The 17,128-nt window shown below is 45.8% G+C and overlaps 1 protein-coding gene across 1 annotated transcript in view; it reads right to left on the bottom strand.

The window, feature by feature from the left end:
* The window catches only part of RAB44 (RAB44, member RAS oncogene family), a 33,644-nt gene extending 17,212 nt beyond the window's left edge, over positions 1 to 16,432 (bottom strand). Inside the window, exons 1-4 of the mRNA XM_060615349.3 lie at positions 16,340 to 16,432; positions 11,836 to 12,053; positions 1,811 to 1,922; positions 644 to 812 (exon numbers count right to left, since the gene is read on the bottom strand). Of these exons, the coding sequence (XP_060471332.3) occupies positions 644 to 812; positions 1,811 to 1,922; positions 11,836 to 12,042 (488 nt within the window). The 5' untranslated portion in view covers positions 12,043 to 12,053; positions 16,340 to 16,432. The remainder of the gene's footprint in view (positions 1 to 643; positions 813 to 1,810; positions 1,923 to 11,835; positions 12,054 to 16,339) is intronic.
* Between the last annotated feature and the right edge of the window lie 696 nt (positions 16,433 to 17,128).

Here is a 17,128-nt window from a genome sequence, read left to right as displayed (position 1 = left end):
CTGGCCCCACCTTCTGAGAGCCTGTCCTCACAGAGCCCCCTGAGTTAGGTAAACGGGCAACAGTTGTCCCCTTGCCGGCTCTAAGAGACCCAGTGGGACCTGGGAGGCGTGAGAGAGGCAGGGTCCCCCTTCTCTGAGCATGAGTGAACCCCATGAGCCCAGGGGCTGAGACAGTTTGGAGAAAATCCCTCCCCATCTCCAAACCTGTCCAGCCCAGGGCCTCACTGTACCTGAAACCACTCCAATTGGGGGATCCTCTTTGTGGGTCAAGAAAGGCACCCTCAGTCATGTTTTTAAGAATGTGAGTACCCTGGGGAGCCTGATACCCCCAACCCACCAATCCTGGGGAGCAATCATATAGGGCAGGACAGGGGGAGCGAGTGGTGGTGGGAGGGACTCCTCAAGAGCAGACACCCTCCACACGGGCTTCATTTAATCCCACAACTGCTCTTAAACTCACTGCAGCTGGGAAACAGAGGTCACAGGTTAGGCCACTGGCCCACAGTCACACAGCTAACAAGTGGCCACACCAGGATTTGCACCCAGCTCTATCTGGCGGCCTCCCACCTTGACACCGAGTCCGGGTGAGTCCTCGCCCCCACAGACTGGCAGGGCCCGCCCCCACACACAGCGCCAGCCTTACTCGGGAAGTAAGTGGCCTGCCCCCAGCTGCTGTATGAATGCGAAGAACGCCTCCTTCTCCTCAGGGTCAGCCTCCTCCAGCACCGGGAGGCTGACGGCTGCAGATTCCCTCTTGGAGGGCACTGGCCTCTTTCTGCGGACCCCGTGGGTGCCGGAGCCGAAGACGTTCTCTGTGGGACAGAGGGGACAAAAGGCAGCAGAGTGGGGCTGGGCTCACCACCACCCCACCCCCACCCCCCATCTCCCATCTTGCCCTGCTTCAGCCCTTGGGGAGATAACTGTATCTGAGTTGGTCACATTGATACAGGGCCATGTTCATACGTTTGTCCTATCAACCTTGGGAATCTACTTAAGCTATACTCCGCCCGTTTTACAACGTGTAAATGCAGATTCCTGGCCTCCCTCTCTGTTGTCCCCCAAACTTTTGGAGACTCAGCAGACCTGAGAACTCTGGATGGCTTTGCTGACATTTAAGGCTGAGCTGTGCTTTGCAGGGTCTCTGCAAGGACATCACACGTTCCATTCCCTGAGCTGGAAGGTATACCCCTATTGAGAAGATCAGCGGAAATAATGTACCCTGCCAGCCTTGGTCTCTTTAGGTCCTTTTGGGACTGTCTTGAGAATCAAGTGTTGGAGTAGCCCTGCCCAACGGGGACAAAGGGTCAGGGAAGTCCTCAACCACTAAATATCACCCTCTGCTGCTCCCTGAAATTCCCTTAACCAAAGCTCTCCTCAGGCAGAAACGAGGCTTGTGGTCCCAAGAATGGGGGTGTTTAACTTCTTGCTCAAGGGAAGCCTTTTTTTTGGGAGAACACAAGTGAGGCATCAGAAAGTAAGCCTGGAGGCCTCCCTGGAGGAGGGGGGTGGTTGCTAAGGGGAGCCCCCAACCAATGAACTGCTTTCACTGGTGGTAAAAGAAGTGAACAGGCCTCCTGGGTTAGAGTTTTAAGATGGAGCTCTGTCTTAAACCAGCTGCCTGCCCACACAGGCTTAGTATCCTCATCTCCAGAATAATCCATATTGTCATCCACGCCCTGAATTGCTCTCAGGTGTGTGGTGAGGTCCTCTATTGCCTACCCTGTCGGGCCAGCCTCCCCGTACTGGGCACACTGCATGGGACTCCTGGCTGTGCAGCAAGTCCCCAGAGGCCCTCCCAGGACAGACATACTGAGCCCAGAGCTGAATTCTTCAAGGGAGAGGCGTCCCTTCTGCTCCACATCCACCCAGTCAAAGATCATCTCCAGCTCGTCCTCGCCACTCAGGAAGCTGAACTTGGCCACCTGCAAGGAAGAGGTAAATTGGGCGCTGTTCCCACTGGGGAAGACGCTGGGCCACCCTCAAGAAGAAGAGATGTTTGGGGACGTCTGTTCGACTCAGTCGATTGAGCATCCAACCGACTTCGTCTCAGGTCATGATCTCACGGTCGGTGGGTTCGAGCCCCGAATCGGGCTCTGTGCTGACTGCTCAGAGTCTGGAGCCTGCTTCGGAGTCTGTGTCTCCCTCTCTCTCTGCCCCTCCCCCACTCAGGCGTGTGTGTGTGTGTGTGTGTGTGTGTGTGTGTGTGTGTGCGCGCGCTCTCTCTCTCTCTCTCTCTCTCTCTCTCAAAAATGAATAAACATTAAAAAAAGTTTTTTTAATTAAAAAAAGAGGTGTTTGCCTTCAGCCACTCCTACCTCCCCTCTCCCCAACTTTGGAGTCCCAGCCCCAACCTGTCCCATGGCGTACCCTTGAGGCTCCAGGACCCCACCCAAGACAGCACCCCCCCTCAGCACGGCCTTGACCTTCCTCCCCACTTTTTCCCTTTCTCCATCCAACATCAAAACTTATCTGTTCTGAGTCTCACCCTTTAGGATCCTAATAAAGGAGAGTAGCTAATCCTCCCCAGAATGTGTTTATCGGTATCCAAAAGAATTATCTGGAATTTGAAAATAAGTCCGAAAGGTTGACAGCACGTTCTTTCAGCATTCCACAGGGGCAAAGGCCACCCAAGCATCTTCTAGACTATAGGAATGTACTTCATTTCCTCCCCTGGCACAGACTGGAGGTCCCAGACTAAATGAAGTCACACATTAACCTGTAGATTTTGTCCGGGAGAGATGTAAACAATTTTCATCTGCTGGAACAGATAACCTCAAAGATTCATGGCCTGTTGTACATTAACCAGCTTTTAAAAATCGAACTCAGCCATCTCATTGTAACACTTCTTTGTTATTCAGCTTTTTAAATGCTCTTTCAACCATTCATAATATCTCTCATTAATTAATGAGCTAAATAGAGTCTTTGAGATGGCTTTATTTTATTTTTGCCCAAGGGTAATAATTTTATCTTTTTGAAAATTATATTTTAAGATTTTGGGAGGTTTCATGGAGATGCCCCAGTAAACTCAGATGTCAGAACCAAGCAACCTACGGTACTGGAGAGGTGCCTTTCATGGTCTCTGTGAACCCAAGCACTTTCTCTCTTGGCTCTTGGAGGGAATCCCATGTGTGACAGAACTTTAGGTTTGCTGACTCTGCTAAAAAATTTTTTTATGTTTATTTATTTATTTATTTATTTATTTTGAGAGAGAGAGCATGAGAGGGGGATGAGCAGACAGGGAGGGAGACACAGAATCTGAAACAGGCTCCAGGCTCTGAGCCATCAGCACAGAGCCTGATGCAGGGCTCAAACCCAAGAACTGTGAGATTATGACCTGAGCCGAAGTCAGATGTTTAACCAACTGAGCCACCCAGGTGCCCCATTGCTGTTTCTTATGTTGTTGTTGTCTTTTTTTTTTTTTTTCCTCGCTGATTTTGTGTTTTCATTTTTGGTGGCTGCCATGATGGGGAATTCAATTTTATGGACCGGCCATTGCTGATCTCTATGGGACGCATGATAGAGACCTAGTGTCTATTGGTTGAGAGGCAGCAGAAAACCTGATTTGCTGATCTTTGGTGGTGGTGGTGATGGTGGTTTTTCTACGTATGCTCCAAAGTGGCGAAGCATTTTGTACCCACTGGGAAGGAGAACAACTCTTTGAGAGCTGGACAGGTGAGTTTCGTGTGCCTGTGTTTACTTTTGACCTGTGGCCTGTGAGTTGTGGATATGAAGCCACTGTGTCTGTGTATCTATGTGTCTACATGTCTGTAATTCAGAAATACCTTTAACTCTTCTGTGAGTATGAAATATTTTTCTGCATCTGGAGGGTATTAATGACTTAGAGTACTATGTCTCTTACAGGGGTTCTGTGTTGATTGGTTTATAGAGACAAATAAGTGTTTATATAAATCTAATTTCCCCCCAAATCACAGAAAATAAAGAAACTGAGCTTCTAATGCTTTAAATGTGCTAGATTAAACAAAACTTTTTTTTAATGTTTATTTTTGAGAGAGAGACAGAGCATGAGTGGGGGAGGGGCAGAGAGAGAGGGAGACACAGAATCTGAAGCAGGCTCCAGGCTCTGAGCTGTCAGCACAGAGCCCGACTTGGGGCTTGATATCACCAACCTGAGATTATGACCTGAGTGAAAGTCGGATGCTCAACCAACTGAGCCAGTCAGGTGCCCCTGTGCTAGATTTTTTTTTAAATCCATCTTAAAAGAAATTGCTAGCTCAGAAAGCTTTTAAAAAACCAAGTTAATGTAATTAATGTGGATCTTTGGCTAAATTAGATTGGTTTAATAATTTTGCTTATAAAATATAAATAATATCTGTGTTTTCTCTGCTTTATATTAAGTATCGTACAATTATACTTTCTACTTTTTATAAGATCTGGATTTCTTTTTTGTTTTTGTTTTTATTTATTTTTTTAACGTTTATTTATTTTTGAGACAGAGAGAGACAGAGCATGAATGGGGGAGGGTCAGAGAGAGGGAGACACAGAATCTGAAACAGGCTCCAGGCTCTGAGCTGTCAGCACAGAGCCTGACGTGGGACTCGAACTCACGGACCGCGAGATCATGACCTGAGCCGAAGTCGGCCGATTAACCGAATGAGCCACCCAGGCGCCCCTGGATTTCTTTTTTGTGAAGAAACTAGTTAATCTGAATTTTCCACACTTCTGATTTTGTCTCACTAATCAAATAATCCAACATAATCCTCACATAATGTTTAAGATTATAAAAATGTAAATTTGGGTTCAACTAAATTGATTCATTACACAATTCCAAGATCCTTAGGTAACTTTAAAAACATGAATTAATATTAATTAATAAAGAATTTTAGGGGGTGCCTGAGTGGCTCAGTCTGTTAAGCATCCAACTCTTGATTTCAGCTCATGTCATGATCTCACAGATGGTGAGTTCGGGCTCAGTTCACTATTTCAAGCACTGCTTTGGGTTCTGCACTGACAATGCAGAGACTGCTTGGGATTCTCTCTCTTTCTTCCTCTCTCTCTGCCCCTCCCCCATCTCTTTCTCTCTCAAAGTAAATAAATAAACTTAGAAAAGAAAAGAAAAGAAAAGAAAAGAAAAGAAAAGAATTTTTGGCTACCTGGACAGTTTCTGAGAAAAACTGAAACATTGGGGCACCTGGGTGACTCAGTCGGCTAAATGTCTTACTTTTGATTTTGGCTCAGGTCCATGCCACGGTCATGGGACTGAGCCCTATGTTGGGCTCTGTGCTGGGCGTGCAGCCTATTTAAGATTCTTTCCCCTCTCCCTCTTGCCCCTCCCCCCCCCACTCTCTCTCTTTCTTTTTCTCTCAAAAAAAAAAAAAGAGAGAGAGAGAGAAAGAAAAAGAAAAGCTAAAACATTGCTAAGCATGATTTTAAGTTTATATCCTTTTACTTCTTATTTTTATGTGCAAGAGAGCAGCTAGACCTTTGAGTCATGTTAATGAGTCAATTCATTCCTGCCACTTTAAATAGTTGTGCAAGGCAAAGCAGAGATTCAAGTAGATATTTGTACACCCAAGTTCACAGTGGCACTATTCATAATAGCCAAAAGATGGAAACAACACACTCCATTGAGAGATGAACAGAAAGACAAAATGTGGTCTATACATACAGTGGAATATTACTCAGCCTTAAAAAGGAAGGAAATTGTGACACATGCTATATATAACATGAATGAACGTTAAAGACATCATGCTAAGTGAAAGAAGCCAGTCACAAAAAGACAAATATTGTATTTTTCCAGTTATACAAGGGACCCAGAGTGGTCCAATTCATGGAGGCAGAAAGTAGAATGGGGGCTTCTAGAGGATGGGGAGAAAGGAGAATGGGAATTAGGGTTTAATGGGGGCAGAGTTTCAGGGCGCCTAGGTGGCTCAGTCAGTTAAACGTCCAACTTTGACTTGGGTCATGATCTCACAGTTCATGGGTTCGAGCCCCACATCGGGCTCTGTGCTGACAGCTCAGACCCTGAAGCCTGCTTCGGAGTCTGTGTCTCCCTCTCTATCTGCCTCTTCCCCTTGCGCTCTGTCTCTCTCTCTCTCTCAAAAATAAATAAATATTTTTAAAAATTAAAAAAAAAGAAATCTTGCAATATTTGTTGCATGTAGATGAAAATCAAAACTGAGGGTATAAACTATAACAAAATCTGACATCAAATATGGCTTGGGTTAGGAGGGTGAAGGTTAAATTTAAAAACAATATTTATTTATTTATTTATTTATTTATCTATTTATCTATTTATTTATTTATTTATTTATTTATTTATTTATGGTTTGGGTTAAAAAAAGAGCATCATCAGAAGAACTACCAAATCAGAAGAGATGTTCAAGCTTTATGTAGGTAAAATGTCATTAATACACTATTTCAGAAACTTCATGCTTTATGGGAAGGCCCTGGAGATTTCTCAATGCCTTTGTAAGTGCTTATTTTCAGGGGGAGCACCGATCAAACCCTTATGAAATCATTATGTGCAGTATCCCAGCAAAGAACTTTACTCTCTTCTACTCTGATAATATTAGTTACTGTCATAAATAATTACAGCTTTTCAATCTCGTTACCAAATAAGTTTCTGCTTTCCTATTTTGTCCTGGAGTCTCCGGTAAAATCTGCAGGCCACAAAGGACTGACCCAAAGACTTGTGGGAAAGAACTGCACCAGGTTCTATGCTTCTGATACCTCTGTTTCTGTTGTTTCACTTGGGTACAAGGATTCTGAGCTGACATTGGCCGACCCTCAGACTGAACTGGTGGACTGACAATTTCTAGGACACTTGAGTCCAGAAGCAGCCAGCTCACCCAAGATCCAGCAGGACAAGAATTAATTACATAGAACGGAGTGAATTGTTCAACTGAGGTTAGACATTTTAATGTTTGTTTATTTTTGAGACAGAGAGAAACGGAGTGTAAGCAGGGGAGGGGCAGAGAGAGAGACATACACACAGAATCCAAAGCAGGCTCCAGGCTTTAAGCTGTCAGCACAGAGCCCAACGTGGGGCTGGAACTCACGGACCATGAGACCATGACCTGAGCCAAAGTTGCATGCTTAACTGACTGAGCCACCCAGGCTCCCCTGAAGTTAAACATTTTAAATGCTGTCTGAATCTCACTGACCCCCTCCTGTATCAGAAACCAACAATTTTACTGAACTTCCTTACTTTCCATGTTAACATAGTTATTTACACGGGTTCATTAAGAATCTGTCCTCCTTTCTGTTGGGATATAGCTGGATGAATCAATTGTGTAACTGACGAGTCATGTAGGAGAATGATTCTCATATAATCAGACATGATGCGTCCATTGTAAAGAACAGCCATGGAACCAATGTCTGCAAAACCCTTCCAGAAACCTGGCCTGGAGCCAGTTGATAAAGAAAACCACTTTCGGGCAGGAGAGGGACCTTAGTAAAATTGGGAACCCCAAGCAGAAAGGAAACCCTTTGCATTTATAGGGGCTGCAGGTAAAAGGTGGTGGAGAGAGAGTCTTGGGTTTAGTTTCCTGGCCTGAGGATAGAAAATAGGGTGGCCAGCTTGACCCAGTCTGCCCCAGACTTTCCCAGTGTTAACACTGGAAGTCTCTCATCCCGGGTACCCCTCCAGTCCCAGGCAAACTGGGACAAACATTCACTCTACATAGAAGAGCAAATAACAGAGGTTTTAAATCTAAGGTTCTGCATGAAAATGTTTAGACAGAAGCTAAAATGGCTTAATGCCTTCGAAGTCTGGATTTGCAGAGCAAACTCAAGGATGCACATGTTTCACTTACGGAAACCTAATGAGAATTGGCTTTTTTATATCGAGAATAAGCTTGGGAGATTATTTATCATCACAGAAAATCACCTGAATACTTGGAAACTTGGAAACAGGGCCGAAAGGTGGAGAGCATGTCGCTTCAAGCATTGTCTAGACTAGAGGAATGCACTCAGTCCATCTCATTGTTTATCTTTAATTAAAAGTCCCAGACGTGCTGAAGTTACTTGTTAACTTGTGGAGTTTTGCCCAGGAGAGATGAAAATAATTTTTGTCTAGTAGAACAGATAACCCCAAAGATTTACGGCCTGTGGGACATCAGCCATGTTAAAAATTGAACTCAGCAATCTTATCCTAACACTGTCCTGTCAGATTGCCTTTAAATACTGTATCCTAGCTTCTTACATACTTTTTGAGCCAGTCGTAACATCTTCCTGGCTCCTTCATTAATCAACAATAATAATTCATTAGATAAGAACTTTGATAAGTGTTGATTTTATATTTACTTGAAAGTCTATTTTTTATCTTTTTGAAAATTATATATACGTATATATATAATTTATGTATAAATATGTATTATGTATATATGTATATATGTATATATATAATTTATGTATAAATTATATATATGTATATATATAATTTATGTATAAATTATATATATACGTATATATTACATAAATTATATATACACGTATATATATGTATAAATTATATGTATAAATTATGTATAAATTTATGTATTTATTTATGTATAAATTTATGTATAAATTATATATACATATATATAATATATATATTATATTATATATATTATAATATATATTATAATACATATAATATATATACATATATATAATATATACATATACATATAATATATATACATATATAATATATACGTATACATATAATATATATATCCTAAAAAATATATAATTTATGTATAAATTATATATATACGTATATATTACATAAATTATATATATATGTATATATATGTATAAATTATATGTATAAATTGTGTATAAATTTATGTATTTATTTATGTATAAATTTATGTATAAATTATATATATACATATATATAATATATATTATATTATATATAATATATATTATATATAATATATAATATAATATATACGTATACATATAATATATATATCCTAAAAATATATAATTTATGTATAAATTATATATATACGTGTATATATATAATTTATGTATAAACTATATATATATATATTTTTTAACTGAATTATTCTAGGGAGTTGGCAGAGGCTCCCCTGAAAAAGTCTTATTAATTAATTAATTAATAAGTCATCTCTGCACCCAACGTGGGGCTTGAACTCACAACCCTCAAGATCAAGAATCACATGCTCTACCGCTGAGCCAGCCAGGCTCCCCTGAAAATTATATTTTAACGTCAGCCATTTGTACCTTGTGGCCCTGAGGCTAGAACACAAGAAAGGTCAGTTTTGATGGGGGAAGGACAGAGTCTGGAACATGGAACAGTGTCCAGAGGAGACGGGCAGAACCAGTGTGACTCCAGCAACCCACATGGGCCCCTTTGCAGAGAATGAGGAAAAACCAAAGAAGAATTGGCCAATGTTGGTCTAGGCCAGAGCCTCAGACTCGTTATTCGAACACACAACCATGGCCGATCTTATGTTTCATTGATGTTTACGGTCATCGATATGGTTTGACTTCCAGGACTCTGACTGCTCCCCAGGATAAACTTCCCTGCTCAATGGGCCCAAAATTCTATCACTTGTAAGTTCCTTCTTTGGCTTGAAGTCCTTTCCTTTGTTAAAATGCAAATGTTTCTGGAAGAGTGGCACACATAACGTCTTGTCAGTCATTTAGTTACACATTAGTATAAACAAATTCCTCACTTTTTCTGAGAGCAATTTTTATTTATTTATTTACTTGCCTCAGAAAACATGTGTATTTGTCAATTAACCCAGAGAACATTTTGGGAGGCAAACCATAAAAGACTCTTAAATACAGGGGCGCCTGGGTGGCTCAGTCGGTTAGGCGTCCAACTTCGGCTAGGGTCATGATCTTGCAGTCCATGAGTTCGAGCCCCACGTCGGGCTCTGTGCTGACAGTTCAGAGCCTGGAGCCTGCTTTGGATTCTGTGTCTCCCTCTCTCTCTACCCCTCCCCTGCTCACACTCTGTCTCTCTCTCTCAAAAATAAATTAACATTAAAAAGAGAAAGAGAGAGATTCTCTTAAATACAGAGAAGGAACTGAGGGTTGCTGGAGGGGTGTTGGGTGGGGGAATGGGCTACATGGGTGATGGGCCTTAAGGACGGCACTTGTTAGAATGAGCACTGGGTGTTGTGTAAGTGATGAATCGCTAAATTCTACTCCTGAAACCAATACTACACTGTATGTTAACTAACTCGAATCTAAAAAAAAAAAAAAAGGTAATAATTTGTGCCAGACACAAAAACATTAATGTTATCGTGTAACAAATGTGTTTTGCAGGCAACCAGCTCAAGTAAAACCAACAAAATGGAGAACATTTCTTTGCATACAAACATAAATACCTGATATGTACATTGTGCTTTTTGCCCACTGGTCTTTATATTTTAATTAATTAATTAATTAATTAATTAATTTTTAATGGAAGCATCGTTGACACACAATGTTATATTACTTTCAGGTACACAACATAGTGATTTGACAAGTCTACATGTATATTGTGCTCACCAGAAGTGTAGACACCACCATTCAACACTATTACAATACGTTTTTTTTTTTTTTTGAGACAGAGAGAGAGAGAGAGAGAGGGCATGAGCTGGGGAGAGGCAGAGAAAGAGAAGGAGAGAGAGAATCCCAAGCAGGCTCTGCACTGTCAGTGCAGAGCCCGATGTAGGGCTCGAACCCACAAACTGGGAGATCATCAGAACCTGAGCTGAAAGCAAGAGTTGGACGCTCAACCAACTGAGCCACCCAGATGCGCCTATGATACTCTTAACTGTATTCCCAATGCCGTACCTTTCATCCCCATGGCCTCCATAACTGGAAGCCTCTGTTCCCCACTTCCCATCTGTCTGTCCTTTTTTTTTTTTCAATGTTTGTTTATTTTTGGGAGACAGAGAGACAGACAGTGCCAGCTGGGGAGCGCACAGAATCCGAAGCAGGCTCCAGGCTCCGAGCTGTCAGCACAGAGCCCGACACAGGTCTGGAACCCACAAACCGTGAGATCATGACCTGAGCCGAAGTCGGACACTTAACCAACTGAGCCACCCAGGTGCCCCTCGCCGGTCTTATACTCACCTCCCCTCTGGCAACCAGTTTGTTCTATTTATGAGGCTATTTCTGCTTTTTGGTTGTTCATTTCTTTTGATTTTAATTCTACATATAAGTGAAATCATAGACTATTTGTCCTTCTCTGACTTATTTCACTTACTACAAAACCTTCTAGGTCCATCCATGTGGTCACAAGTGAGAAGACCATTTTGTATGACTGAGTAATATTCCTTTATATGTATATGCCACACCTTCCTTATCCATTCATCTGTCAATGGACACTTAGGTTGTTTCTATATCTTGGCTAATAATGCAGCAATGAACACAGGGGTGCATACATCTTTCTGAACTGGTGCTTCTGTTTTCTTTGGGCAAATACCCAGTGGTTGAATTATTGGATTGTAGGGGTTTTTCTATTTCAAAATACTTGAGGAACCCCCATCCTGTTTGCCACAGTGGCTGCACCAATTGACATTCCCACCAACAGTGCACGAGAGTTCCTCTTTGAAAGCAAATTTTGGATGAGAGAAAGGACAAAGAACAGGCATGCCCTGCCTTCCTGGGATGGAAAGTCTCAGGAGGCTACAGAAAAGGGATTCAGGGGGCACCTGGGTGGCTTAGTCAGTTAAGCGTCTGACTTCGGCTTGGGTCATGATATTGCGGTTCATGGGTTCAAGCCCTGCATCGGGCTCTGTGCTGTCAGTGAGGAGCCCGCTTTGGATCCTCTCCACCCTCCCTCAGAAATAAATAAACATTCTTTAAAAGGAAAGAAAGAAAGGGGATTCAGGGGATGAGCTAGGGACTTGGACTCACCGCCAGGTCCTCGCGGGTGACAAAGCCCCTCTCCTTGGCACCACAATCCTGGAAGAAGGCTTGCAATTCGGCAGCAGCCTGGGAGGACCAGGACTCTGGCTCTGGGGCCGCAGCAGCATCCAGGCTATCGGCTACTTCTCTCATCTGCCGGCGGCGGCTAGAGCCCAGCTTGCGGCCTTTTCGGGAAACTCTCTGTTCACTCTCCATACTGCTTCGGCCTGGGGACAGAAGAATGGTGAGGGGGTACCGGGCTGCCGAACACAGTCACTCTGCTGAAAACCCTCTGGTGGCTCCTGGAGAAAAGACACCATGGCTGATGAAGCTGATTGGACCCCAGCTGGCCTCCCCAACTTCATGCCCCATCCCCAACCTCGTGGCCTCGAGCATGAGGCCTTTGCCCTTTCTGTTCCTTCTGCCTGGAATGTTCTTCCCCCAAGCTATCTATGTGCCCTCATCTCTTTCAGATGTTTGCTCCTGGAAAGTCTTCTCTAAGGCACCTGGGTGGTTCAGTCGGTTGGAAGTCTGACTCTTGATCTCAGCTTAGGTCTTGGTCTCAGAGTCATGGGTTCAAGCCCCACATTGGGTTCCTTGCTAGGCATGAAGCCTACTTTTAAAAAGAAAGAGGGGCGCCTGGGTGGTTCAGTCGGTTAAGCGTCCGACTTCAGCTCAGTTCATGATCTCACAGTCCGTGAGTTCGAGCCCCGCGTCAGGCTCTGTGCTGACAGCTCAGAGCCTGGAGCCTGCTTCAGATTCTGTGTCTCGCTCTCTGTCTGCCCCTCCCCTGCTCACTCGTGTGCTTTCTCTCTCTCTGTCAAAAATAAACATAAAAAAAATAAAAGCGTTGTCCAATTCATTAATTGGGGACCTCCCCACTGTCGCTGAAGGTCTGAGGTCAGTCAGTTGATGAGGATTTTGTCTAGGTGAGACCCCAAGGACAGAAGAGAGGGAGACTGGAGTCTGAAAGGGGTGTAGTCTGAGCCTGCCCTGGGCGGGGAATAAGTCTGGGGCACATGAAACTGTATGGGGTGGGAGGAGCTTGATGTGCAGAGGCACGCTGCTTTCTGTCGGGCATGGGACTTGGGCCAAGCTCTAAAGGAGGCAGGTGGGATTTAGAAGCCGTGAACAGCATGTGCAGAGGAACTGAACAGCAGGAACAAGAAGGCCCCTCTGGGCTTTCTCTGCTGGGGTAAAAGGTCACAGACAGGCTGAGTGGAGGGGTCAGGGGACTCTGTTTCAGGGATGGGGGGCTTATTCCAGGGGTCCGGAGCCACTGGTCCAGCCTCCCTTTGGGCGTGTTCCCTCGCACGGGTTGCATAGGACTTGAATGAAGCAATTCCCCAGGCTGTGGAGCCCCCCAGACTTTAAAGGAAGTAGAGTCTGTCCCTCAATCTCTCTCCACCCACCCACCCCAGTCTTTCTCTTTCTTCCTGTGTGTTTTGTGTCTCCATCTGTTTCTCTCCAGCTTACTATCTTTGCCTCTCTCGGGGCCTTCCAAATCTGTTTCAGATGCAGTTTTAAGATCATAGATGAAAATCGCGGAGTCAGATCTGAGGCCCTTGCAAAAGCCAATTGTGCACGTCTCTTTCTAGCACAGTGGCTTGGGCTCAGCCACCGGGGGAGTACTTAAGCCATGTGAACCAGCAAATGCTACAAGTCAGGGCTCCCCACCCCACAGGACAGTTAGCAGACTTCTCTGCCAAGAAGACTTCCTTCTGCCCAGACCCTTCCCAAGATCTAGCATGCGCTTGAGTGACAAGCATTTACTGAGCACCGACTGAATGCCAGCGCAAGGTAGCAGTCTTGCCACGATGCAGTGTTCCATTCGGTGAATTAGGAAGAGGTGCCCCTCCTCCTGGCAGTCCATCCCACCCTCTTGAATCATAGACATGGAAAAGGAGGCCCAAGAGAGGAAGTGACTTCCAGTCACAGTGCTTTGGAGTCAGACAGACCTCTGCGTCTCCCAGTCCTGCCGCTTACTAGCAGTGTGACCTAGGGCAAATCGCTTAACATTCCCATGTCTGTTTCCTTCTTTTTTTCCCCCCCCCACCGTGTCTGTTTCCTTATTGGAACAAGGGACTGCTGTCTACCCCACAGGGTTGCAGTGAGGATTAGATATGATAATGCAAGTTGAAACACCACCTCCCATTCCCTGGCACAGCCCCCCTCCCTTTCTGGCTTTTTTTTCTCTTAGCACTTGTCACCTTCTCAGAATAGTCTTTTATTCACTTACTCTGTAAATTCTCCATCTCCTCTTACTGAAATGTAAGCCTCCCATGAGTTGAAAGTATGCTCTTTTGCTTACTGCTGTAACCTAATTACCCAGGGCCTCAAACAGTGCCTTGCATACAGTTGGCGCTCAGCAAATACTCGTTGACTACATAGCCCACAATAAAGCACTCACAGCTGTGCCCAGCACACAGTGACTGCTGGGTGAAGGCGGCATTGACAATAGTGGTGATGATGCAGATGGGGGCAGAATTCCATTTGAGCCTCATAAAAGCCGAGTACTGTACAGATACGATTTATTCCCACTTGACATGTGAGGAAACCGAGGGAGGGGCACTCTGAGAAGCAAGAGACCTGCCCAAGCCGTGACGCCAGTAGTGGAACTGGCACAGGATCTACTGTGCTGGTTTGTGTGGGATGGGCTTCGCCCAAGGCCACTTCCTAGAAAGGTCCCTCCTTGGTGGGCCGAAGGGCCCCCTGGGGACCACGGATGCCTGACGCACATGCGTGAGACAAGGGCTTTGGAGCAGGGCCGAGTGGGCAGGCTTTGCCTGTAGGTGTGAGACTTGGAAACTCAAGCTGCACGTGGACTTCTGTTGATGGAGATAACACACAGGAGGCAGCAAGATAAGACTCTCAGTGGGGAAGCTTCTAGAACCAAAGCCCTGGGGGAAGAGTTTATAACGATACGGGTGCCACATTACTGAGTCTGTCAGGCTCCCGCAAGTAAAGGAAATGAGAATCCTAAAACAAATTCCCTGTGGCCATATCCCAGGATATGGGATGCTCTTGACATCCCTTTCTGGGAGTTCCTGGTCGAACTGCGTCAGCGCAGCCCATTTCCAACAGTTCCCTGGCATTTGGTAAGAAGGCAGCACCTTCTGGACACCTCACCGGCTGCCACTTGGCCACAGCCCCAGCACTCAGTCCTTTCCCTGGAGGGCCTTTCCGAGGCACCATCCCCTGCCTGTCAGGAGGCCCCGGGATAGAAGCACAGCAGGTGCCCGACCACCAGCACCGCCTCAAAGTACGAACACCATCAGTCGCGGATGGCCAACTCTCCCTTCGTGGCCTTGTAGCAACCCTAAAAACAGTCCGCGCCCCCTTCGCAGCCAGGAACGACCCCTCAGAGATAGTGGGGTCACACGCACACACACTCCCTCCTCAGCTGGCTCCCACTCAGCCACTGCTGACCCCTCCTTCACGGGTCTCACAGGACATTCCTCACAGGTCTTTGGCGCGGATGAAGGTCCCTGGCCACTCGGAGTCACTCGGGTCAACACCCCTCAGACTCAGCCAGCGGGGACACCCCTCCATCCTCTGCCACATCCCCACCGCCATTATCGCTACCTCACACCCGTGACAGTCAGAAGCCCCTCATGACCAGGAACATGCACACACACCCTCAGCCCTACCCCCTTTCCCCACATTCCTCGCCCAAGAAATCATACAAACGTGAAAGCCAAACTTGAGAGCAAACGGATCTCGCTCCCAGGCATCTATAGGAACCAGCTCTCCCCGCTGGGGGACTGGGTTAGGGGAGCAGGCACCACGAGCTTTGGGTCAGGGAGCAGAGAACCACATAAGAAAAATGGGGCGGGGGGCAGGCACCTGAGTGGCTCAGTTGGTTAAGTGTCGGGCTTCGGCTCAGGTCATGATCTCAGGGTCCATGGGTTCAAGCCCCGCATCGGGCTCTGTGCTGATAGCTCAGAGCCTGGAGCCTGCTTCCGAGTCTGTGTCTCCCTCTCTCTCTGCCCCTCCCCTGCTCATGCTCCGTCTCTCTCTCAAAAATAAACATTAAAAAAAAAAAAAAAAAGTAAAAAGAGAAATGGGATAAGCGACAGCTACCCTAGGGCTTCCCCAATTCCATCATTCTCTCACCAAAGGGGCAAGGAACTGGTTCTGCCCTTCACCCCACTTCAATAACTGAAAATAATAGTGAACCCAAATGTCCAGGTTGGTGGGTCTGAGAGACCACTGAACGCCTTGCTCTGGTCTACTCCCCCTCTCTCTTCCCCTCACTGACTTGTAGAGAAACCAAGGCTCCGAGAAGCCAGGTAACTTGCCCAAGGTCACACAGCCATCTAAGGTAGGCAATCTATCCCAGTCCCCTGCTCAAGGGCCCTCATTAGACCATGCAGAGAGTTCCCAATTCTCGAGAAAAGAGGGCTCAGATCTCTGCACCCTCGTCAGAGGAGCCAGATGGGGACCACTGCTCCCTCTCCCCCCCACCACCCCTCCAAAAGAAAAGAAGCATTGCAACTCCAGTGGCTCCCACCTCTTAAAGGCTCCCAGTCGGGCACCCAGTGCTGGCCTCCTGGACCTGGTGACGAGGCAACCGCTGCCCCCCAGGAGCCCACGAGCTCTGGAACTGTTAACAGTCTTGTCTCTTGCTTAATCGTCCTTTCCGTTCCCCAGCAAGCCAATCTCCTGTGTTATCTACAGGACTTCCTGTAGAAGCGAGGACTGGCTGTCCTTTCATAATCTGGCCTGATACTCCCCAGGCCCCTCTCCCTAGAAGCTTAGAACTGTAGACCGCTGGAACTAGAGGGGAGGTCCTTCTAAGCAGAGGCTCTGAAGGGTGAGGTGGGCTGCTCAGGGTCACCCAGCTCTCGGTGGCAAAGCCAGGACTCGGACCCAAGTCTCTGGTTGCCAGGGTGATGCTATGCCTTAGAGTGTGGACGGGGCACATTATGGCTAAAGCTGGTATACAGACTGCCCCGGGGTACCTGTACACCGTGACTCAGTGTCTGCAAATACCGGGGGAGGCTTACATTCAAATCATCTTTTAGGGAAGAGTCTAACTTAGCACCGAAATGTATTGGAGAGCTACAACCATCAGAAAAGAGTGGTACTGGAGCATGAATATACAGGGATGGATCAATGGAACAGAATAGACGGGAATAGACTCAAATGCATATGGGAATTTCATGTATGTTACAAGCGGCATTTCAAATCAGTGGATAAAAGTTTATTCAAGGGGTGCCGGGGCGGCTCAGCCAGTTGAGCGTCTGATTTTGGCTCAGGTGGTGATCTCACAGTTCCTGAGTTTGAGCCCTACATCGGG

The sequence above is a fragment of the Panthera onca genome, chromosome B2 (genome assembly GCF_046562875.1).
Source record: "Panthera onca isolate mPanOnc1 chromosome B2, mPanOnc1 haplotype 2, whole genome shotgun sequence".
In the NCBI taxonomy this organism is placed as follows: domain Eukaryota; kingdom Metazoa; phylum Chordata; class Mammalia; order Carnivora; family Felidae; genus Panthera; species Panthera onca.
This window is presented reverse-complemented; position numbering and strand designations above follow the sequence as displayed.